Source organism: Acanthopagrus latus, chromosome 11 (assembly GCF_904848185.1).
Source record: "Acanthopagrus latus isolate v.2019 chromosome 11, fAcaLat1.1, whole genome shotgun sequence".
Lineage (NCBI taxonomy): Eukaryota > Metazoa > Chordata > Actinopteri > Spariformes > Sparidae > Acanthopagrus > Acanthopagrus latus.
Window position 1 is genome coordinate 3,980,259 of NC_051049.1, and position 23,852 is coordinate 4,004,110.

General features: G+C 40.8%; 2 protein-coding genes across 7 annotated transcripts; one reads left to right on the forward strand and one right to left on the reverse strand.

Moving 5' to 3' along the window:
• Window positions 1-142: 142 nt before the first annotated feature.
• On the reverse strand, window positions 143-23,256 carry LOC119028218 (uncharacterized protein C1orf146 homolog). Of its 6 annotated transcripts, none has more exons than XM_037113918.1 (6): window positions 23,066-23,256; window positions 22,380-22,473; window positions 21,988-22,159; window positions 21,801-21,879; window positions 21,576-21,693; window positions 143-756 (listed from the first exon to the last, which is right to left on the reverse strand). In XM_037113918.1, exons 1-5 carry the CDS (start codon window positions 23,243-23,245, stop codon window positions 21,586-21,588), a joined length of 633 nt encoding a protein of 210 aa, XP_036969813.1. In that variant the 5' UTR covers window positions 23,246-23,256; the 3' UTR covers window positions 143-756; window positions 21,576-21,585. The 6 variants fall into 6 exon arrangements, with proteins under 6 accessions (XP_036969813.1, XP_036969811.1, XP_036969810.1 ...); XM_037113916.1 differs by lacking the exon at window positions 143-756 and adding an exon at window positions 3,625-3,864; XM_037113915.1 differs by lacking the exon at window positions 143-756 and adding an exon at window positions 3,625-3,918.
• On the forward strand, window positions 14,537-21,654 carry LOC119028688 (glomulin-like). The gene is made up of 18 exons (XM_037114933.1): window positions 14,537-14,575; window positions 14,874-14,999; window positions 16,424-16,534; window positions 16,618-16,726; window positions 16,973-17,222; window positions 17,446-17,536; window positions 17,643-17,809; window positions 17,923-17,976; window positions 18,059-18,089; window positions 18,192-18,281; window positions 18,630-18,671; window positions 18,784-18,857; window positions 19,293-19,377; window positions 19,462-19,571; window positions 20,661-20,724; window positions 20,816-20,951; window positions 21,061-21,155; window positions 21,241-21,654. Exons 1-18 carry the CDS (start codon window positions 14,537-14,539, stop codon window positions 21,334-21,336), a joined length of 1,770 nt encoding a protein of 589 aa, XP_036970828.1. The 3' UTR covers window positions 21,337-21,654.
• Window positions 23,257-23,852: the final 596 nt, after the last annotated feature.

The following is a 23,852-nucleotide window of genomic DNA, read 5'->3' on the forward strand; positions in this document are numbered from 1 at the left end:
CAGCTGCGATGGAGCCTCACCATTTTTTTTCAAGGAGTTTTTGAAAGAAAGTGGTTTAATATGACAGGATGTTTAGTTTGAAGACAGTCAAGTTGATTAAATCATAACAAATGTGAAGATAGTGGCAGAATATAAACACAAATGATAGCAAATAAACCTGCATTTATTATATATCCAAATAACAGTGATAACAGTCAAATGTGCGACACAACAGCTTTAAGTTCTGCGTGCTGATGTTTGTCTGGGTCACATCCTGACACGTCATCATGAATTCAATAGTTATTTTCAGTGAAAATTATGTAAACATGATTATTCCCACTTATCTTGATATTTGTCATTTAACAAAGAAAATCCCTTTATGATTCTTTTTTTTTTTTTTTTTTAACCACATTGTGAAGTTAAAGGATAAGAATGACATCATCAGAAGGTTTTAACCACACATCTGAAACCAAATGAATCATCTTAGCAGAAATGCAGCTCCCACATCATTCACCTCAGCTGGCTTAAGAATCATCTGCTGCTCTAATCAATCGATTAGTTGCAACCATTTTGATCATCGATTAAGCAGTCTGAAAGATTTTTCAAACACAAAAAAGTCAAAATGATCTGATTGAGGCTTTTTAAACGTGGACGTTGTTTCTTTCCTCCTCTGTGACAGTTCACTGAACATCTTTGTGTTGTGGACAAAACAAGACATTTGAGGACGGCGTCCTGGGCTCTGGCCCCAATTATCTCATCGTCTCCTGATTTCTAAATCTAAAAGGGCAAAAAAGAGAAAGAAAAAGGGGAACAATCAGTTTGTCTTCTTCCCGGAACATTGATTGAAATCACTGACTCACAAGGATTTTCTTCGCCTCACTTCCCCCAAAATCGTACAACATCCAGGCCTGCGAAAATACTGAATATTTTAAACCCCAAGATGAACAAGACGAAAGGAGAACAGGGAAACGGCAGGCTCATTTTAAAGCAAGACTTAATGGAGCTCTGCACCTTGGTGCTGTGTGTTGCACTTCATGTATTCTCCTTGTATAAAATAATCTCCGTGTGCAGCACAGTCCTAATTTAAAAAACAACAACAAAACAATCTAACAAAAGCCTGTGAAAGGATGGTGGCTCACTTAACAGGAAATGTGCAGTTATACAGGAAATTACTGAGCATTACAGAGACAATGTTACCATTCTATAAAGGGCATACTCTCTGTTCAGCCTCAGTGATGTTGCATGTGGTCACAGGGGAATTTCCTCCCGTTGGAATGAAGGTTGACTTTGCCATTAAGTGCCTTAAACACTCCGAGGCAGCCTCGAGCCGCCCGCCTGACCGTGGCCCTTTAAAGCAGACGGACAAGTGGGCAATTTTTAGGTGTGACGTCGCGCTGCTGCGCAGAACAGGGTTCGACTTCGGCCGAACTTCTGATTTCCAACTCCTCTCATAACTTTTTTAAGCAACCCAACAGTGGCTTGTTGGTTAGAAATTGTTTTGCAGCTCATGTTTTATCTCTTAGGATGTTGCACAATTTCCTCTGAGATCAACACGCTCCTCAAGCACAATCTCAGAGAGAAGCTCCTCAAGCAAAATAATCTTCAAACGAGCCATTAGGCTGACCAGATTTCCTCCAAGGGCACCAGTGGACTTCTTCTTTTTTTTTTTAAGCATTACCCCACTGCCCCGAGGCATATCAAATATGAATAGAAAACGGCTCAATCGATTCGAGTGGGCGAGTAATCAGAGCATTGCAGTCTGAGGCTCAAAAAAATCTAGACCTGCATCTGGGCCCATGAGCACACATCTGTGCACACAACCACACATGCATCCGCCCGGAGGATACGAGTGCATTCATTTCTCTTGACAGACATAGTTGTGCAATTAGAAAGTTCAGCGTCTGGGTTTGTGTGGCTTTTTGGACGATTCATTATTAATCTGAAATTAAACATGAATAATAAAAGAGAGATTTCAGAGACACACTCTGGTGCTTGATTTTGATTTTTTTTTTTCCTGCAATCTTCTAGTGATTAAACAAGCTGCACAAATTCTCAATATAGACTCGAAGCTGCAAAGGTGAATCGATTAATGGATCAGTTGGAGAGCAAATTAGCTGCCAACTATCTAGATAATGGATTTGAAACCTTTCTGTCATTTCTAAAGCAATAGTACCAAATATATATATATTTTTTACTGCAATTTGGAATGTTTGACTTTTTAATTTTTTTTTTACACAATACGATTTCTTGATTAATCGTGAAAATAATCAAAAATGAAAATAATCATTACTTGCAGCCCTAATCCTTTATGGGTTCATCCATCAGGCCGTGTAAAAGACTTCAGATAAAGCTACAAAAAACCTCTTCATAACCTTTTTTTTCATGTAAATGGAAAAAAAACTAATATGAAAAGACGCCATTGAAACCCCTGATGTACAACTGCATGACACACTAGATATGAGAATCTGATTAAAACATCACACGCAATACTTCACAGATAAAAAGAACACCCACGCGGCTTTGCGCCAATAATCGGCAGCATCTGGTGAACAGACAGATTCATACGTTGTGCTTTTGATGAGTGAGATGGTAGAAAAGACAGTAAGCAGAGAGTGCAAATGTGATTAGTTGCCTGAGGGCGAGCAGACCTGTTGTGTATACTGTGATAATAAAGTGATGTTTGCTCGCATGCTCTGATCAGCAGATTTCACACAGGTTTGGCAAGTTAGAAAGAGAGATAACCTGAGAGGAGATACAGGATTTCTAACATCAGGTGCTGGAGAAAAAGCACTGATTAATATACTCGGATACAGGAAGTGATAGTGAGAAGTTCTTTGAAGATGTCAGGCATTTCATTTAGGAAACTTTGCGCAGCAGAGAGACTTTTCTCCCCCCTCACCTGTCCTCTCCCCGGTGGCTGACACGCCAGCTAAGCCGGGACAGACGAAAGGAGGAAGGGCTCATATAGGACATAGCTCTTTTGTTGCAGGGGCTTATTCATTATTCACCTGATGTGAAAAACAGACTGCAAACCAACTGCACAGCTGTCATCAAGCAACAAGGCGTAGACACAAATTATTCATGACTCGGCAAAGAAAAGGCAGCAGAATGAGAGGAAAATAATAACAAGAGACATCAGCGAGGCAGCTGACAGGCTGAACACGTGTGGGGAGAGCCGACCTCTTCGGGCTGACAAGCTCCATCCTGCAGTGCCAGTCGCGGCTGCGCCACACTTCCCCCAGACTGCTTTCACACACCACATATAGACTTTAACACAGTGGCAGAGATGGGACGAGGACGGATGTTGGCCTCAGACTTCTGTATTGTTTTAGAGATTTTGTTCCTTGCCCAATGCATTCTCACTTCATCAGTCTGAATAGAATAAGCGGTTTTGAGAATGGTTGTGTGGAAATCAGTGTGTGTAGGAAATCATACTAGGATCTATTCTGGGTGCTATTTTATTTCTCTCTTTCTCCCTCATGTTAGTCTTAATAAGGTGGCATCTCATTTAATTTATATGCTAATGAAGGCAGTGGTAATAAACCTTGGTATGCTGCCCATTACATAAAAAACAAAACAAAAAAAACAATTTGCATCTAGCTCTGATGCTACAAATTGTGACCAACTGTATTTTCCTCGTCTCACCTTTAAAAAAAGTGAAAGACTCTCACTGAAGCCGGTGTTTGGTTCGTCTCTCTCACTGAAGCCGGTGTTTGGTTCGTCTCTCTCACTGAAGCCGGTGTTTGGTTCGTCTCTCTCACTGAAGCCGGTGTTTGGTTCGTCTCTCTCACTGAAGCCGGTGTTTGGTTCGTCTCTCTCACTGAAGCCGGTGTTTGGTTCGTCTCTCTCACTGAAGCCGGTGTTTGGTTCGTCTGTCCTGGGCCGCTGTAGAAACACAGTGGTGCAACATGGCCGACTTCTGAGAAGAGGACCGGATCCCTTTGTCGATATAAAAAGCTAATTTTAGAGTAACAAATACAAAATGATTCTAAGTTGATTATGACTAATAAAAACATGATGATTAAAATTATATTCCATTTCTGTGAAATCCCACACACTGGACCTTTAAATCTATATAGACATTAATTGTCATTATTGACCGTCATCATATTTCTGATGAGTTATTTATGATCACTATGTTGTTGAGCTTATTCAGCTCTGATTTTATCAACTTGGCAACAAAATGATTCCACCTAATTGTTTTTGAAGATACTTCAACACTGAGACAAGCCTTTCATTTGTCTTTTATCTGCCGACAAAAAATGTGATTGTGAGCTTTTACAGCATTGCGTGGTTTGGCAACCACACCAGTGAACTACACAAACCTCCTTTAAAGGTGGGGTTGGTAGAAACCAGCGAGAGGAAGCTAAAGCGCATAGCTGTCGTCACTTACTATATTCAACTACCTCATGTAACAGGGGGTGTACAGTGTTGTTGTTTTCAGTTTTTAGGCCTGTTTATAATGGCCTGTCCCAAGACGTTTGTGTGCCTGTGTGTGTGTGTGTGTGTGTGTGTGTGTGTGTGTGTGTGTGTGTGTGATTCTAAACCGTGACCACACACACACACCAGTGACATCAGAAAATGGTGGAGGCCAAATGATAACCGACATTTTTCTCTGGCCTCCTTGAAAGCTTTCCATTAGCCAGGCTCTGTTGTAAGGGTCTGGGGCCCTGAACAGCATGAGTCCGTGGAGGACTGGTGGTGGTGGTGGGTGGGGGTGGGGGTGGATGTGTGGGGGCTGGCTGGGATGGGGACCCACAGGTTTGATGAAGGAAGGGGGGGCGGGGTGTTGGTGAGGCTGTCCGCTCATTTAAAGACATGTTTTTCCGGTTCATTTAGCATCACATATCACTAGATGTATTTGGATGTGAGCTGCCACTTAGGAAGAAAAAACGTCTGCTCTGTTAGTGTCGGTGTCACGGCCCCCCCCCCCCAATTCACTGCCTGGTTTTTACACATATCTTGTTTTCATTCCGTAACTGTACAAAAAGAACCAGAGTTGAATCCTTTGTAGCTTCTGCTCTTACAACCCACTCTCGCCTTGTTGGCCTGGTTTGGTCTCCTATTCCAAAGTCACGTCTAATAACATATGAATCCTGGAGGTGACATTAAAAGGATCCACTCCGGCTAAAAGGCTTCATGACAACAGATTCTCTTTTCTTTAGGGGAAAGAGAAAAACACATAAAAAAAGAGATCTTGTGACAAGCGAGAGAGCTTTGTAGCCTTTTAGTGTGCCGATGATATTCTTGTTCGCTCGTAAAAGGTTTTACATCGCTGACAATTTAATGTGTGGGACGTAAAGCAGATTCATGCACAAATCCTTGACTTGCCTTAAAGTGAGAATCACACTTTACTGTTAACTGTGCAGTTTAATACTAAAAGTAACACACTTAAGGCTGGAGATTGAACCAAATTTGATTTCAATACTTTTTTTGTGACAAAGATTGCAGTTATGGTTTTGAAGGTATAGTTGCTTATCAAAAATATTAAAATACACTGTGTTACCATAAATATGTTATAAAAATAAACATGACTTCAAGTTTATATCAAGTTTCACGTCCATCTGCACAAAACATGTTGTGAAATAATAACGAATGCGTGTTTTTATTTGTGTGTCTGGTTTTATTTTAAAAATGAGGGATTACAACTACTATCTGGTATAATGAAAATAATACAAACAATACAGGCTGCAGCTCAACTGATGATACTGAATTAAGCAGATTTAATGAGCCGTTTTTGTCACCGATCAGCAGGAAAAAGATTTCAAATATACTGAATCTCTACAGAGTGACCTAAATTAATCAAAAATATTTCAAAAAATATGTTTGCATACATTTCCACACACACTTTAAACATTACCAGTGCAGTCAGTTGGTTTTAGAAGTCGCTCAAAGTAATTCAAAGCCCAGTTAAATCAGTCATTAAGAAATGGTAAAAGTATGGAACAAGTGTAAATCTGTCCAGGAATGGCATGAATGCCAAAATGTGAATGTCCTGGAGTTAAATCACACCAGAGTCTGATCTGGATTCAAACAATAGTTGGTGGCTGGACCAGGAGAAACGTTCTTCACTCACAGTGCCTGTACATCCTGACAGAGCTGTGGTTTAATCATCCCTGAAGGTAAAAAGACTCAAATGTGTTGGGCAAACATGGATGATTTGTTATTTATTGCTCTGATGAGATTTATAATATTAAACTCACAGAATTGATAAAAGTTACAATTGTGTTGTCGTCTTCTGAACGGCCCCTCCAGTAAAGACATTTATTTTGTGTGGCTCTTGTCTACATTGCGCGGCTCTACACAGGTGCAGCAGCTCTACATCATGAACGTGACAACAACATTGTTGTTGTTCTTCTTCTGTGTTCTTCTTAAAGTTGCACACCACCACATAATGTGTGTAAATGCTGCACGTGTCAAGTCAACCAAAACAATCTGGCTTTGTATGATCGGTCCTATTTGTCGGCCACAATTTAATTATATGCCGATGGTGTGAATATTTTATCAGCCCGATATGTATCGTGCATCCTTAGTTTGATTCAGTGTTGTACAGTATCAGAACGTGAAAACTTCCAAAAGATCAAATGAACACTTGACTCTATGCATAAATCAACAAACCCAGGTACTGAACAATTCACTGTAATGTAGCCAAAGTGTTAATGAAGTAGTAAGATGTGCCATAACACAGGAATGTTTAGTGCTGCTGTCAGATAAACACACAAAACCTCTTTCGGACGATATTATCTATGCAAGCATATGATTTGTGAGTGAGCATGGCAGCACAAGATGTTACTTTGTGATACAGTCATCCCCTTAACCAGGCCTGATTGCAGCTATGAATCTTTTTTAAAAATTCATAAGATCCATTTCACAAATGACCAAGCCAAGCATGTGCCTGTATCCAAATAGCGGAGAGACGGCGAGCGAGCGAAGCCGGCGAGATCTATAAGAAGAGACCGCAGTCAGCGGAAAGGAGTACAAAATGACAAAGATTTATTCTCAGCCATGATCAAATATTTATGCTGAGGCATTCAAGTAAAGTTACTTTTTGTGTTCTGATTTAATGAATGATTTGAGCAGTGGCAGTGCTGGGAGGCACAGATGTTGGGTTTGCTGAAGCCTGCACTAATGCCCATTCAGGGGTCTGTGTGGTCATGTGTCAGACTGCAGCAGGATCAAAGAAGAGTAATGCCATTGTGGGGATCACAGCATAGAGGAGTAGGATGGTAAGTACTTCCACAGCCCCAGAGGTCTCTACTGGCCGGGGAGGATGAAACGAGAAAGTGGGGGAAATAATAATTATATTAATATGTTGTGTTTGTTGGGAGAATCCTGCAGGAGAAAAAGGGGGTTTTAATCTAAATTAAAGGTTCATTCATCGAAATGAAATGTGACACTGGCTGCATCACCAGCCTGACTACCTTTGAAGCACAACATTAACCCAATATCGCAAGGTCTTTTTCATCACGTGCCAGTATGTTGCCAATCAATCCATTAGAGACGAGCCACTTTACAATAGGTCTGCACACAGAGGGATTGATCCAAAATGACAAAGCCACAGTCAAAGGAAATGGATCCCGGCAGTGCACAGACTCTCCCATTCTCCCTCTGGCATCCTCTGAAACATTAATGACCCCAAGCTGAATCTGATCTGGCCTTCTTCACTCTCTGTTTTATCTTTACTCAGAAGTATCTACCCACTAATAATATTAATTACGGGGATAAATATAAGGGAACCATGGATTAGTTGTGTCAAAAATGTGCAACGGTTATTGAATAAATTAACCCAAATTTAAATTACAACAGGTTGAGTCTTTGCAGAATACAACATTTAAATAGAAAATTAGCAAATAATATGGTACGTTAATAACAGCTCGAACTTTACAAATAAAAGTGAAAGAAAAGATTCCACACAAAGTTGTGAAATAAATTCAGAGAAGGGTGCGGATCAGATGACCTGAGAGGAAGCCATGAGTGGGCAGGAGGTGCCAGGAGACATCTGTGGCAGGTGAAATAGAAATTCTAACACTCGAGTGAACACTTAAACGGATAAAGGGAGTTTGGAGGAAAAAAAGGCTAAAAGCCTCCATCACTTCCAACAAGACACTGGTACCCTAAACACAGTGTGTCAGCATCTTTAAACACCGGAGAGAAGGGGAGATGACAGAATCGTTTTGACAGCCAGTTCACATGTAACATCTCCGATTCATCCACCTTGGGGAGTTGCTGGGCAGTTTTACCCCGCTGCCGGGGGAAACCAAGCCCCGTGTGTGATAGCAGAGTGGGTAGTGGCCGAGCTTGTGCACCGCGCCACGCGCCACTTATTGATCAGAGTCAGACAGGGTGTCAGTCTCCACAGCCCTGAGATACAGCAGGCAAGCAGCAGTTATCTGTGTCTATTAAGGCGTCCGCTCTGTGTGTATTGATTGGGAACAACTCGACACAGGGAATTGTCATCAAAATGCCGATTTACAAAAGGTTGAGCAGGCGGTGGTGAAGTCTACGCGGCCCAGGCAGTATGGATTTGTTGATGCAGTTCCCCCAGCGGCGCTTGAAACCAGACAGACGCAGCAGCTCAGGAAAGACTGCGGCGTTCCGGCCTGGGCCTTTGTCTCACCTGGGGAGCTTTCACCTCACAGTACACGGTTAGATAAAGCAGCTCTACATCATGTTGAAAGATGTGAAAAAGACTGGACTACATTAGCACAACAGCCTCCGCCAGAGCACAAACAAATGTTCACCAAACACTTGCACACGTGCCGCCCCTCCCTGCAATTGTTTGCTACAGGGGCAAAGCTTTTACAAAAGGGGGCCAAGGTCAAGATTTTCCCTTGTGTGACCACAAACTCCATTAGCTCTCAGTTCACTGGAGTATCTCTTTGCAAATAAAAGATATCCTAATTTTACACTTCCAGAGTATCATCATCAGTGAGAAATAAAAAATGTTTTATGAAACGTGACCTCCGCATCATCAGGACACGACTATCAGGTGCAGGCAGTTTAACTTTGACCTGAAGAGGTTTTGAGATCATAGCTGCCAACACAATATGATACTTTAACATTTGAGAATGTAATGTTAATTATGTCTGTGCATGCCGGCTCACTGTCATGGTTTACTGGTAACAGAACAGAGCCATGATTCATTTTATCAGCAGCAGTGATGCTTTTCCTACAATGCTGAGTCAAAACGTCTTCTATGAAAAATAGCTACTGAGATGAACTTAATTCCGCAATACTGAACAAAAAGTGGAGCATGAGATAAGGTGTTATTTGTCAAAAGCGTAAAAGCAACGTCGCTACTCAAAAACGTACTGTATCAGTGTTACTCAGGAAAGTTCACTGTCTGTATGTTATCCTGTCAAAACAGGAATGGTGTTTGAGAACTGAATGGACCATAAACATTGTGTCAGGTACTCTTAGAAAACAGGAAAATTTGTGTTTCACTCCAGGAACAAGAAAATGTGTCAGACCAGTCAGGAAATATTAGAAAGCCTTTATTGTACGGGCTAAATCATCATGTATCAACCAGTAGGTCTTCATTAGGGCTCCACATCCAAATCATTTGATACATGTTCTTATATTTGAAGTGTGTGGTTTTCAAAATGTTTTGCAGGCTAGTGTTGACATGAGCGAGTCACCTTTTAGAGAGGTCAAAATATCAATCAGCATCCAGCTACCATGCATAAAAACACATTTATATCTACGGCTGAAACGAAGATGAAGGTTGAGACTGACACCAAAACGGGTAATTGACCAAACATCATCTAAACACATAATACATTAAGTAGGATGTGTAGACGATGTATAGTTTCCTCATCAGTAGATCCAAACATATTAATGTGTCTACAATAGGACCTAAGGAAATAAGGACTTAAAGAACACAGAATACTACAATACTAGATCTGTAGACATCAGACGAGCAGCTTCAAGAGAATTAGTTACTCTTGACCAAGTATTTCCATTTATTGCTAATTTATGCTTAAATTTCACTACAAAGCTAGAGAGAAATATAAACTCTACTTTTTTGCTGCATTTATTTGACAGCTTAAATAGTAAGCTTGCAAATAAAATAAAATAATAAAATAAAATATGATGTAATGCATAAGTTAATTTAGTTAATAGGATATGAAGTCTGTACAACTAGAAGGAATTATCCAAGACATCGCACTGAGAGGGGCCGCTACGTATTAGGAATACTTAACACTCGCTTAATGTTATTTTACATAAGACTTTGAAGGCAGCAGCTTCACTTCTAATGGAGTATTTTAATCTTGTGGTCGTGCTAAATCAGATTACCCCTCACACTGCTGCTTCTGGATACTCTCGTTGATTTCCTCCTGTAAATTGAAGTTTTCAGGGTTTAATAAACAGCATTTTGCCTTTGACTGCTGCGTGTGATTTCGGGAAACTCTTCAAATTCAGGGCCATGAATCATTTAAAACAGGGAAGCAGCAATCACATAAAGCAAATCTGGACTGACTGTATAAAAAAATATCTTAAAATCAAATTCATGTGCCCGCCTCAGAGACAGCAGTGAAGCTGAAGCAGCACCCGCGGGAGAGGCCCTAAACATGGCAGTTTTTCTTGACAAGCACAGCGGGGCCTGGGGAGGTTTTGGGGCAGACAGGAGAGCTTGCAGCAGTCTGCGGAGGCCTCCGGGGGAAGCCGACTGGATAAACAGTTCACTTAGAACCTCTTGCTCTCTAAGAGGTCACCAAGGAAATATGGGATGGAAAGGGAAAATGGAGAGGCTTTATCTCGCTCTCATAGGATTGCTGCCTGTTTGTATACTAGACTGCTCCATAAATACTGCACTGCATCTGCTGCACGACTGAAATGATAGACAGTCGTCCTCAATCCCGCTTTCTCCTTCAATCAAAGAACAAAGTAGTGTGACTGTATCCCAGGATGAATAAACATGTAATGGAGCTGCATCCTTAAAAAACAACTTAAAATGCCATTAAAGGGAAAAATAAACATAAGAAAAATTAATAGAAGCTAAAGTTTGAACTTCAACTCATCGATTGGAGCTGGAACTTATACAAGAGGCTCCTCTACACACCTCGTTACATGACTGTGTTGTTGTCGTCCAGCTAATTAAATATAAATGGATATGTGATATCAGTGACCTGAGATAGATGTGTGCCTCTGAACACTGGCGAACGCTCCCCACATGCCTGGACAGCACACAGACTGTCGTACAGTATCTTCACCTGACCCGAATATAGCTCAGGATATTCATTTATGGAAATGGATACTTCAGTCGGAGCTTCCACATACATTTTCTGACTAAGCTAAGATAAACTGCAGGTGTAAAGCTGCAGACTGTGTGTCTTATTTCACAATGGAACATTATATCTCCATGATACAGGTCGCAATATATATCAGCCTGTTTTTTTACATCATTTAATCATCAAACTAAGAGAAAGCTTCTGACAGAACAGGTGTTTAAAAATATCTGTATACAGGTCAGTATACAGCAAAGTTGATAACAAACATTAAAGGATCCATATGTAATAATCCAACACTCGAGAGGTGGTCAGCCTGGATACAAAATACTTTTAATATGATCATTTTAAACGGGCCTGAAAACGTGTTTTCGCAATTTGACACTACTGTTGTCGGGCTGTTGGGTCACTATTAATCTAAGTGGATCAAAATTTTCAACTGCTGACCAATAAGTTGTATTTTCATTATCATTGTGATACAAAACACATTGCAAAATACTGCCTGAAGCGCGATAAATAAGAAGAATAATTGTATTTATCAGCCCTGTGCATCACATCATTTGACCCATCGAATGAAGCCCACAGCTAAAAGTCAGCTAACAATTAATTAGTATAAATTTGGTGGCGACTGTGAAGTTGGCCAGCACGATGGCTGATGAAGGAGACAAGAGGTAATACAGGCACTTCAATATTTGTTTATTTATTGCAAGTTGTACCGTCATAGCAATATTGAACAATGAATGTTATTGCACATTGCAATTTATCCTCTTAAACTCTCAGTAAATCATATTGCGCATATATGCGCTCTGGACAAACAGTGCCCTCCTGAGCTGGAGAGTGATCACTGCTTTTACTCACTTATCATTTGGCCTTTTAAATTCACTGTAATGAAAAATTTAAACGCTCATGTCAAGAGGCCAGACGCATTGTGTATATAGGGCGGTGATTTGTCATGAAAAGCTTTTTTTTCTGCCATGTTTTCAATTATTTGTACCCTTGACTATAAAAGCAGCAGGAAATCCATATAGTAATTTGATTAAAGCTGTCAAAATGGAGGATGCAACCTAAACATAGTTTCTGTTAGAGTAAAAAAAAAAAAAGGAAACAGAAACTGACCTGAGCATTAATTTGACATGATGCTACGTGATGCTGTACTTTCGCAACTGAAAGCATAAGAAGACACAAGCAGTGTCACACACGTGATCCTAGATGTTATTTACTTTATTTCCCCGCACCATGAACCGCTGTCAAAATAAAACCTCATCAGCCGGCAATTACCGACAACAAAATCAGTGACAAACAGGGAGCGAGTGAGCAGGAGTCTGTACTGTGTTTGCTTTGTGGCTTTTGTTGAAGGCTTTCATCACACAGCAATACAGAAAGCAAACCTGAGCGGCAGATGTCAGCTAAATCCGACCGTTCAAACACGCTTCGCTCCCTATTCATCGAAAATCAGGACTTGAGCTGCTCCTTTACTGAAGCTCTCCAGGCTGGAGCAGGAAGTCAGTGATTGTACTTCTATTATATTAACCACACACACACACACACACACACACACACACACACATACGTGCTGGGGAGGGGCTTTGAAGCCTTTGTGTTTGCACAGGGGAGCAATATGTTGTCATTAGGCAATCATGGAAAGGCATTCTTAATCCTTGTGCTTCTCTGTACAACAGACTTGTCCAATTAATTCTATCAGAAACTCTGGAGAACCGAGCTCACGACCCAGTGGATTTCTTTTGTCTAATACACTGAAATCAATTCACTTTGAGTCTCAAACCAGCGCTGCTAATTCTATATTCTGAACAAATGTTTCATCCGTCCCGAAAATCAAAGTTTTTGTTTACCTTTTTGCAAATCATACCGTTATAACTTCCTTGCAGTGCACTGCAAAACAAAAGGTCTATAATAAAAACCTCTGCTTCATGGTCAGCTTGGAGGTTTGCTCGTGTATTAATGGGCAAAAAATATTAGAGGATCTCAGTATTGCTCAATATAACGGTACCACAAAAATTGAGCTAGAAACAACAAACTACAAATGCCGTTTGCTGGGTCGGATTCAGTCTGACAGCCTGAGGAAAGAAGCTGCTCTGTTGTCTGGCAGTAAAGCAGGCTCATAATATAATGTTTTTCATTGGCCTTGCTAACAAGTTATATCTTGCAATTTGCTTAATATTATGAAGATATTGGTGATAATACATACCATTAAGGAATGTGGCTAACTTTTGTAATCTGTTAACCGCATGAACTGGATGAACCACACTTTTGTTTCACCATACTGCATTTATTGATCTCACTCAGACTAAAAACAGATAACGCCATCACCATACATCCTGCAAACAGCTGTGTTTAAAATAAGAAAATAGTGCTAAAAATACGTTGCATGTATCTTTCACTCACTTTTGAGTGCATGTGCGAGCCAGATTATTGTTTATTGCAGGAGTGTGTTTTAGTTCTAGTAACCTGCACCCTATAAGCTTTAAACTGAGCAGAGCTTAGAGCTTAAGAGACTGTTAGAAGATATCATTTTGTTTTCATCACACTTAAGTTCCTGTTGTGTAGAAGTTGTTAATCCAGCTCATCAAAGACGAACAACTTTCAATACGATAACACCCCACTAAACTCAGTGGAAACCATTAACTGCTGGAAGAGGAGGTATAACACGTAATCGTGCCTTAAAGAATGTTTAGCAATCATGAACCGTCTACTTGATTTGTGCTAAAACATTTAGGGTAAAGTTGACTGAAAGGTAAGACAGCGGGGCTCTTACTAGAGCTCTTCTGCAAAATGATTTTAAAAAATATATGAAAATGCATATGAATTGCTATTTTAGACAGACTGTGTTAGTGGCATATCCCCACCTACAGAGCAGGAAGCCAGGCAAATATTTCAGTGAGTGGATGTCTGAGTGGGTAGCAGACAAGATGCATGAGCAGAAACACTCTCAGTGGACTTTGTCTGGATTACAAAACTTTTTACAGAGGGGTCCGTGGTTTTAAATATATATACAGAACTAAAAGTGCTCACAGTGTTGTTTGTCTGGATCCTTCCAGACACTTCCACATTTTCTGTCACCACACAGAAGTGCTCTGGTTTAATCCTATTACATGTCAAGCACAAAGGGAGATAAGAGGTTTATGTCCGAGTCCCTTACAGAGTGAATCTCTCTCCCTCGAGACGAGAGCAGAGCTGCACATTTTGTCATTTTGATACCGGTGCTGACGCTGGTTCTTATAGCTGCCACGGCTTCCTATTGTGCAGGGTTGTAAAGAAAAGCCATATTGATAATTGGATTGTCTGTGAGGGCTGAGGATACACTGATGATGATGAATGAAGATCAGGTGAAAGACATAATCCGGAGATGGGTAAGTCAACAAAATTCATATCACTGCAGTTTAGTTGAGGGAATCATACTCATTAACTTCTTTCATAATGATGCCACAGGCTAGGACCTTTAAGTGAGGGGGACTTTTAAAGTTTGTTACTTTGAAGAAATCAATCGCAGCACACATAAATTGCAGGTGTCAAAATGAAGACGTGCTGGCAAACTGGTGGTTGAAGTGGTCCACATTGTATCTCAAACCATCCATCTATCTAATTAAATATGTTTATACGTTGAACCTGGCTGATAACAACAATGTTCTACCTCCATCATATGCTTAGCGAGACACTCCAGAAGAAGATCTGAAGCCAGAGGACTACCAACAGTTCAAGAGTTTGGGCTCTGCCTGTCTCAACGAGGGCGACAGCGCACAACTACTGACATTCCTCCAGAATGAGAAGAACCAGGTACTTTTCTTCTACAACCTGCAAAGCTGACTCATACATATGTGCTCTATGCTGACTATAGTGGTAGTCACACCTTAGAGACAGGAAGTGACAGCAGATTGACAGTGTTAATCTGTCATACAGCACTAAAAGCACAAACACAGTCACACTGCAGCAGTAGCTTGTAAAGCGAGCCGCAAACAGCAGCAGCAGCAGCAGCCACTTCCCCGCTACCCAACTATGCTAAACATGAACAAGCAGCCACTCCTCTGCCTGCTGGCCTCTTGACCTGAAGGTGTGGGGAGGGAAAAAAAAAAAGAAGCAGATATTCAGTCAGATTTCTCGCTCCACTGATAACTCTCTTCAATACGATGGTCCTCTAAGTGCCCTTGGCTGTCCCTTCTCTCCACGCATGGTGCAGTTGTGTGTAGCGTACTTTTAGAAGCATGTGTCATTTCTTATTCTCTCCTCTTTCTGAGACTGAAATAATCTCAAGGGGCTCAAATGATTGATTATCGAATGAGAAATCGCGGGCTTTCAACAGGGACATAGAGAATGAAACTCTGACACTGAGAGAGATACAAGCAGGGCAGAGCAACGCATCTATATTCTACATATAGTGCTAATCGTGATATAACAACTGATTTAACTGCATCATGAGCTGGGATGTAGTATGTACATGTCAAACTTAACTGTGTGACAAACTGTACAGTCAAAAAGCAGCCAAGTTCTCAGAATAAAATATTGCCATTTTACATTTTTGCAAAGCACGCAGACGTTAAATTTGACGACGACTTTCATGTCAGGACTAAGAGGAGGGGAAGTTGCTGGTGTGACAGCTTGGCAAGGCGTTTGATAATGCAAGAAAACACTGTTTGAGAAAGCGCTTTAACAACTTTTTAGTGCAAAACCAGTGGATCTGGATGTCAAGCACCAAGTCTGGACAAACTGATGAATGCCAAGCGAGAGACCACTGTTCGAGATGGAGTACTGATATTCGTATTGGTTAAGCCAATGGATATATTCAACCAGATATCAAAATTAAGAAATGTAAAGTTGCATAATGGAGGCTCCGAAACAAGAGACTGCTGTCTGAGATGGTGTTTCAACATCTGTAAGAGCGAAACCAACGGATATTCATAATGACACATCGCGACACTGAAATTAATAAAAGCAAAGTTGCAACATATTTACAAATGTGCATGTCCAGCATTCATTCATGTGAAACCTGCCCTCCTGGCACACGCAATGATACTGTTTTTCAGTCTGTCATATCACACTTTACACTGAGGTTGGTATTTTCGCACGCAAAGCAAGTGTGAAACTGCAGTTGTTGTTGTTGCATGCACCTATTTATGTAGCAATGCATGCAAATACCAAGGACCCACCAAATCCATTCCTCTGGTTACTGATGAAGTTCACTTACTGTTTTCTCTTGCACGTAGGGGATTGTGAAGTCTATGGGCTGTGATCTCATGGCACCTCTTGTAAATGAGGCAGTCAAGAAAAAGAAGAGTTTTGATCACTGCCAGGCAGCCATCACTCATCTGAGTAGGGTAGGTACAAACAATAATACCAATCTATATAATGCTGCATGCTTCGTATTATATCATGTTTAAAGTCCGTTTCTGTTGTCTAGGCTTGCCGACCAGATGAACTCCTGCACAGCTTCCTGGAACTAATTGAAGACATTGACCCAGGCGCCATTTCTGAGACCATCTTGGTCCTTGTCCCACATCTTCAAACAGGTAACACAACTCTTGACACAAACATTATTAGCTACACACGAATCATCAACCCAAAGAGAGAGGGGGAAGCAGCACAGCAACACACTGGATAACATCTATAACTCTTGCATAATATATAAAACGAGCAGATAAGCCATTTTTTTAACTAAGGTTAGTTGTTTTTAATGAACTGTTGTTTGAAAGAAATGGTATTTTAGCTCCCCCTGCTGTACAATCATGCTAACAGCAACATCATGTCTCTTTCAGTGCTGCTTTGCCTGGAGGAGAGAAAGGCGGCAGGTGTGGGCTCGGTTCTGTCCGCTCTGCAGAAGCAGCTGTCCCGGCTGCCCGTCCCTTACACCCAGCGGCAGGCGGAGGCTGACGAGCACGGTCTGTGTCGCTGCTGCAACGCCTTAGCTGCGTTTACAAAGCCGTTCATAGAGGTGGCGATGAGGAAGAATGGAAACTATGTCACCACCTCCGAGGGAGAGGAGCTCAGGATGGAGCTTTTCAAGTTGTAGGGTTCTGTCTATGTTTGGTCGGGTTTATGTTGGAATTTTATTAAATTATTGTTTCAGATACTTAAATCATTAGTATTTATCATGATTATTTAACTACATGTTGATCTTTGTTCATGTTTACCAATGTTTAAGAGTAGTTTTTAGTTGACAACTTGACAAGATAATGGGTAGTTTGGGTTGTGAAACTGTTGTAAACGGTTTCTTGATGATTATCTGCAGCTGCATGAGGAGCTTGAGAGCTCCTTTACTTGAGGCCGAACTGAACCGAGACAGAAAATCGTCCCTGTGGATCTTTGCAACAGAGATAATGGTAAGAGAAAGTTTTTCCTCCTTTTCCATCAATAGGAAAGAAGCCAAACTATGACTTGTGTTTTTATTGTGATTTTATGACTTTAACAAATGTCTCTGTGCATCAGGTCACATTACCTGCAATCCAAGTGTCTGTCTCAGAGCTCCTGTTCTTCAACTCTCTGAAGAAAAGCTCCCAGACTGACAACAGTCAGTCCAGGGAGTCAAGAGCCTGTCTGGCATATCTACTGTTTGTGCAGCTCATCACCTTAGACAGCTTCCCAGCAGTATTCCGGTGAGATGAAAAGTGATGTGATGAGGCACATTCATCACGCACAGAGGAGACAGTGTGCATTTTAACTGTCCAGCAACAAACTATTAATGTTGTGCTGTTTCCTCCTGTTCCAGCCCTGTATTTGTTCTTCAGTGCAACATGGAGCACATCAATCAACTACTCAATAGGTAAACTGTTTATACAATAATCGCTTTTTGGGGGGAAAGGATTGATTTTTTAATTGAATCTATAATCTTGTTTGTTTGGCAGCAAAAATGAATCGCACTTACTCAAAGGACTGGTAAGACCGCATCAATCAATTCAGAAACATTATTATAGATGAGATTAGATGAAGTATGAAAGCAGAAACCTGAGGTCATTTTTAACTATGTTTTCATTTAAGGCTCTGTACACAAAAAGCTTGGAAAGCGTGGAGGACAACAGCCTTCCAGTGAGCCTACTGGACCTGAAGAGCTTCTACGATGTACCACAGGTGAGACCAGCATGTCACCAGCCTCAGTGTTACAGTCTTAAAGAGATGCACGAGGAATTTTTCTGTCACACATCACAAAATTAGCAGTTTATCTGCAGGGGTCTGGTAGGGGGACCACGGTCCAAATTAATCACAGAGGAATTACTTTTGGAGTTAGACGGGTTACAGGAAAATATAATACCTTTAGTAAAATGTAAAAGCAGTAAATACTACTGCAGCGACACACCAAAATATCATTATTTTCTGTGGGCCAGACTGCATGTTGATTTACAAAAATGAGGAGCACACACATCTACTAAAACAGGTCTTTTTACCAATCAATGACTCGTGTTGTGCTGAAATTGACAGAACCTGCGGAAGCTTCTGACCGACTGCCCGATTCAACATTTGGTGAGTATAATATGCTTGATGAGAAAAACATATTCCCCATCTGTGATAATGTGAAGCTCAATTCATTTGCTGAGTTTTCTTTTTCTTGTGTGTGTGATCACGGCTGCTTCAGAGAGAATCAGGGCTGCAGGTTCTCCAGCTCTTCATCAATAAATTAGATGCTGAAGCAAAGCACAAGTTCTTCAGGTGAGAAAATCATCAGAGAACAAATTTCTGCATAAATGCATTAATAAGCTTCATAGGCCAGTGTTTTTTTTTTAATCCTGGGGGCCTCCTGCCCTGCATGTTTTATATGTTACCCTGCACCATCAAAGTTGATTCCAACGATTGGGTCGTTTTCAGGCTTCAGTACCGCTCGATGATGAGCTGATGATTTGAATCGTCTGTGCTGGAGCAGGGAGAGACCCAAAACAAGCAGGACTCAAGCATTCCCTACAAATATCAAAGTCAATGTGCTCCAGAGTTAAACTGTTGCACTTTTATATAACTCCATTTGAGAGAATTTAACTATATCTTTGTCTTAATTTGTCTTCTCTTAGTATTGTCTGAACGTACATCTACTTTCTACTTACTATTTACTGATGTGAACTCTATCAACAAATGTCACACTTTCTGTTGCAGGTGCATGTTAAAAACCAGCAACCATGCAGGAGTAGAGAGTTACGTAGTGAAGAACATGAGGAATCAAGTAGAATTTTCTATGAAGGTGAGAAAAAATGATGACTTAGACTTACAAACATCACGTTACTATTTATGTGAATATATCTAATCTTTCATAACTCTCCTCCAGCCGGGTAATACCAACAAATGGTTCCTAGGAGAGGAGCTTCTCTCGTTGTTGGGACTCGTGTTGTGTTTGCCACAAGGTGCTCAGACTGATTTGCTTAACAGTATGGACAAGTGAGTAACATGAACAAGACATACAGACAGGCCAGCTCATATGTTGTTAGAGAGTCTACACTCAACACAATCTGTTAATGACAGATAACATACTGTATATTTAATATTGTCCAAGCTCGCCACAAATATTTGCCAGCCTGGAGGCGTTGCGGTCTGGAGGAAGTCCTTTTGGCCTTGTTCAGGCTGCCAGCCTACCCAAATCTTGTTTTTTGGCATTTCCAGATTGTGTCCAGATTGATTTTAGAGAGTCAGCAAAAAACCCCAAATGCAATGTGATTTTTACAGATTTTTTACAGAGCCACATTTGGAGGTAATCTGAAATGTGATCGGATTTCTACAAATGTGCCTCAGTCTGGCACGTCAATCAGACTTCTGTGTGTCTTCTACGCCACTCGCAACGAAACACAATGATGACGTCATATCCAGAGTGACGGATGTGCATCAGAGCGGACGTAGTTCCTGACACCTACACGGTTGCCAGAGCAACCAAAGCAGATAAAAAGGAGATGTCAGGACACAGACTGCAGACAGTCTGCCTTAAAGATCTGACTTGATAATAACAAATCAGCGTTGGTTGCAGTCTGACAAAACCCAGTGACAGTCCGACCACCTTAACTGGGCTGCAGATACCCATACCTGTGAACAAACAAGTCAGCTAACTATGTATTATTGAAACGTTTTGGCCAGTTATCTGTATTATCATCCCAAACGTACATGGCACTGCAGGCCCAGTTTAATATGAAACAGAATATATGCAGTGTGGGCTCCCAGCTCCATCTATCACTTAAGGGGTCCTTGGCCTGATAAACACTGACTGCTTTATAAATATAAAACCCATACCTATAACTTAAACAAATTCTGCTTTTCATGAAATATGAAGCTAAATCAATGTAGATTCAGATGTTAACATCTATATGACATAATCCACCTCAGATCTCTTTCAGTTACAGTCCTGTGTGGCTCTCAAATCCTTCTTGCAATTTGGCTTTTCTGCTGAGATTCAAAGACAAAAGGGTCTCTAAATATGAGAACTTGGACACTTCATCCACACTGAGCCATTAAGCAATGCCCTGTCTCACTTTTATCCAGGATAATGGAGAGTCTGAGTCTTCTGCGCTATCTCGTTATCAGAGACAAAGAACTGAGGAGCCCAGTAAGTCAGTCTAATTCAACACTGTCACTGCTCTTCTGCCAGCCGGCCTGGCTAATGCTCAAAGCTGACGATGTACTCCTCCTTCATTCAGACAGATGTGTGGGAAAAGCTGTGTAGGATCAAAGACGAATACCTTAAAATGCTGCGAGTGTGTATCGGCATATCAAGAGGCTATTATTCCGCTGAACTGAAGGCACTGAGGGAGGATCAAAAGCTAAAAGCAAGAGGTAGGTATTAGCTGCTAATCTGTGCAACAAAATGACTTTGAAACAACCTTGCAAAAACAGCGTTATAATAGTCTGTCTCAATTCATCCGTCTCTGTTTTCCTCCTTCAGAAGCCAGAGATGCTACTCGATCCACAAGATTAGTCAAAAGCATAACAGTGAAACATGAGAGTGTGTCTAATATGTCCCCGGAGGTCCAGCACCAGGTACAGAAACTGTCCTTCCTCTTCATTATTATTTTAGTTTTAGCCTCTATGCGACCGTCAAGCTGACTGTTCTCATGTGTCACAGGTGCTGCAGAGTGCTTTGGTGACATTTGACCTGATGGAGAGTCTTATCGTGCGGATCGAAGAGATCACGGAGGAAAAAAAGAAGATCACGACATAAACCAAGGACTGCGCTCAAGTGTCAGACGAGTGGATTATTTTTCTAAACACGGTTTAATTCCATCTGCTCTGACTGCTTGAAAAACAGCGCATTGAATAAAGTGTGATTTTGTTACTGTCAAAAAATGGAAAAACGGAATTAACTGTGCTAATACACTGAAACACATCTTTTACATTTGCTTTTGTATAATCACCAAGTCAGCATCAAATAAAACTACGGAGGTGTTTGTGCTGGATCACCTGCTGACGTTCACAGAAAGTCTCTTAGCATCTCCCACACAGGACTGCTCTCGAGGACGTGAGCCCGAGCCAGAGACATGCGGTCGCGGATGCTGTCCACATGGGGCTTACTGGTGGCCTGCAGACAAACAAGCCTTGGGTTACTTCCAAGTATCACAGGAGGAATAAACAACCTGTCCAACTCATTATTACAAGAATAACTTGGTGCACCACCACCATCTTTACCTTGGCAATTGTCAGCAGTCCCTTGACAATCTCAGTATTGTTTCGCACAGGCAAGATCCTGAGATTACTGCCAAAGAATCTGTAAGAGAAACAGACCTCCTCAGTTATTATAAGTATAAATTACATAAACTGTATGTGTCAGTCAAAGAACACAAGATTAAAGATATAACACAGATAATTTATATACCTGCTCTGAATCACAGACAAGATTTCCAGCTCCTTTTTCCCATTGAAGGGGGCAAACAGAAGTAGAAAGCTGTTGCGGTGAACTTGCACAAACGTCTTTATCCTCTCAATGAGTCCCGAGTCCTCAAAACGCTGCGGGAGGTCTTGAGGGTCAACCAACAGAAAGGCAGTACCTAGGCAAGTAAGTTATAAACAGTCACAGGCTAATAATGTTAAGATTATACGCAACTAAAAACATAACATTTAGGGTACTGGTTGTGTGTTTTCAAGTTTAAGCAAAGATCCAATAGCAGCTTGGAGGGTCACTGGTTAAAGGGGCCTTATAAAGCTCTGGTTAATGAAGATGAGGCTCCCTAAAGGCAGCAAATACAACTTAAAAAATACAAATCTTACCTGACAGAGGAAAAATAAATGCTCCAGACCCAACGCTGTCTGAAAATCTGATTCGGTGCTGCTGTGCGCTGAGCATCCGGCATGTATCATGGTTCTGGTAAGAAATTAACATCAAGTAGTTTCATCCAGTGATTTCCGACCTCTGGGTCATGCTCCTCCAAAGGTTCACTAAATCTGAGGGCCGCTGATTTTATGAATGTAGGAGAAAACAAGGGAAAAAGCTCTGCTACACAAATGTATATTACTTTTCCAGTACTGTAATCTAATCTTGGCTTTTTTTGTGAGTGAAATATTTCACTTTTACTTTAAAGAGCCTCAGATATGTTTAAATTAAACCATGTCAGGAGTTAAGAGGAGAAATGTCAGGTAACAACTCATGGCGAAGATTACATTCAGACAAACGTTACCTGTTTGGATAAATACACATATTGAAATCAAGATATAAAATTAAATACCTTTAAAAATGGCATTAATACATTTTAATACTCCGCATACACCCTGAATTAATAAGGTACCTTCTTAAGCCTGTTAAAAGTCACACTAGGTTGAACAGATCCTATTCTGTCGACAGTTATCTTATTAACGGCTATGTTTTAGCTGCAGTTGCTAGCTCGGTAGCTAGCAAACCAAAAATTCTACCGTTTTAATTAAGACCAAACTCAAAATGTTTGACAGTTAGCCTCTACCTGGAGTGACGTGCTGACAATTATTGTCGTTTTCCACAGTGGAGTCGCTTCTCTGTAAGCCGCCATCACCCGCTGCTGGTAGAAGAGGACATTAACCGCGAAGATTTGTTTTATTAACGAGACCGTTAAAACTTTCCGTCGGTCTCGTGAGCAAACGTTATATTGACGGTTGAAGTCCATGAACGCAGCACGGTCAGTTGTAGTGTTAACTGAAGGCCACGAGAGGTCGCTGTGGTGTCACTGAACACATTCTGACTTCTGTTAGAACAAAATTAGTGGTGGAGGCCTGTAAACACGGCTGTAGACTGGATTTTAGAAAGTCATGCCCTCCATCAACACATCCAGGAAATGTTGGAGACTTCAGTATAAATCTGTGTATTTATCTGGATTCTGACAGGACCGATAATGGCTGAGGAAATCATATCAGTGCCGGCACAAAGATGAAAACTGAACTCCGACAGAGGAAGATAAGTCATAAATATGTCCAATTTTGACTTCAATTTATCAAACTTATTTCTATGCTGACAAGAACTTATTAACATGGGTAAAACTTTATAATACCCATCATTAATTCACTGTTAATTAGATTCATTTTACTGTTAAGAGACAATAAAATGGTTCATTAAACAGTGTAAACGTTAAAAACATCAATTTCAACTCATCCAAAAAAATTTTTTTAATTAACTACAGTATTCAACCATTTACAAAGTATTCTGATCAACTGCAACTTTCCAATACAGTCAGATACATTTTAAATAAAGCTTATTTGACTATAAACTTGCAGTTT

Coding starts and splice junctions, on each gene's coding strand:
- LOC119028688 (XM_037114933.1), top strand. CDS start 14,537: ATGAATGAAGATCAGGTGAAAGACATAATCCGGAGATGG. Junction 17,810..17,922: donor AGCTTCCCAGCAGTATTCCG/GTGAGATGAAAA, acceptor CTCCTGTTCCAG/CCCTGTATTTGTTCTTCAGT. Junction 20,725..20,815: donor ACAAAGAACTGAGGAGCCCA/GTAAGTCAGTCT, acceptor TCCTTCATTCAG/ACAGATGTGTGGGAAAAGCT.
- LOC119028218 (XM_037113918.1), bottom strand. CDS start 23,245: ATGGACTTCAACCGTCAATATAACGTTTGCTCACGAGACCGACGGAAA. Junction 21,880..21,987: donor TTGTCTGTGATTCAGAGCAG/GTATATAAATTA, acceptor TTTCTCTTACAG/ATTCTTTGGCAGTAATCTCA. Junction 21,694..21,800: donor GACTGCTGACAATTGCCAAG/GTAAAGATGGTG, acceptor GTTTGTCTGCAG/GCCACCAGTAAGCCCCATGT.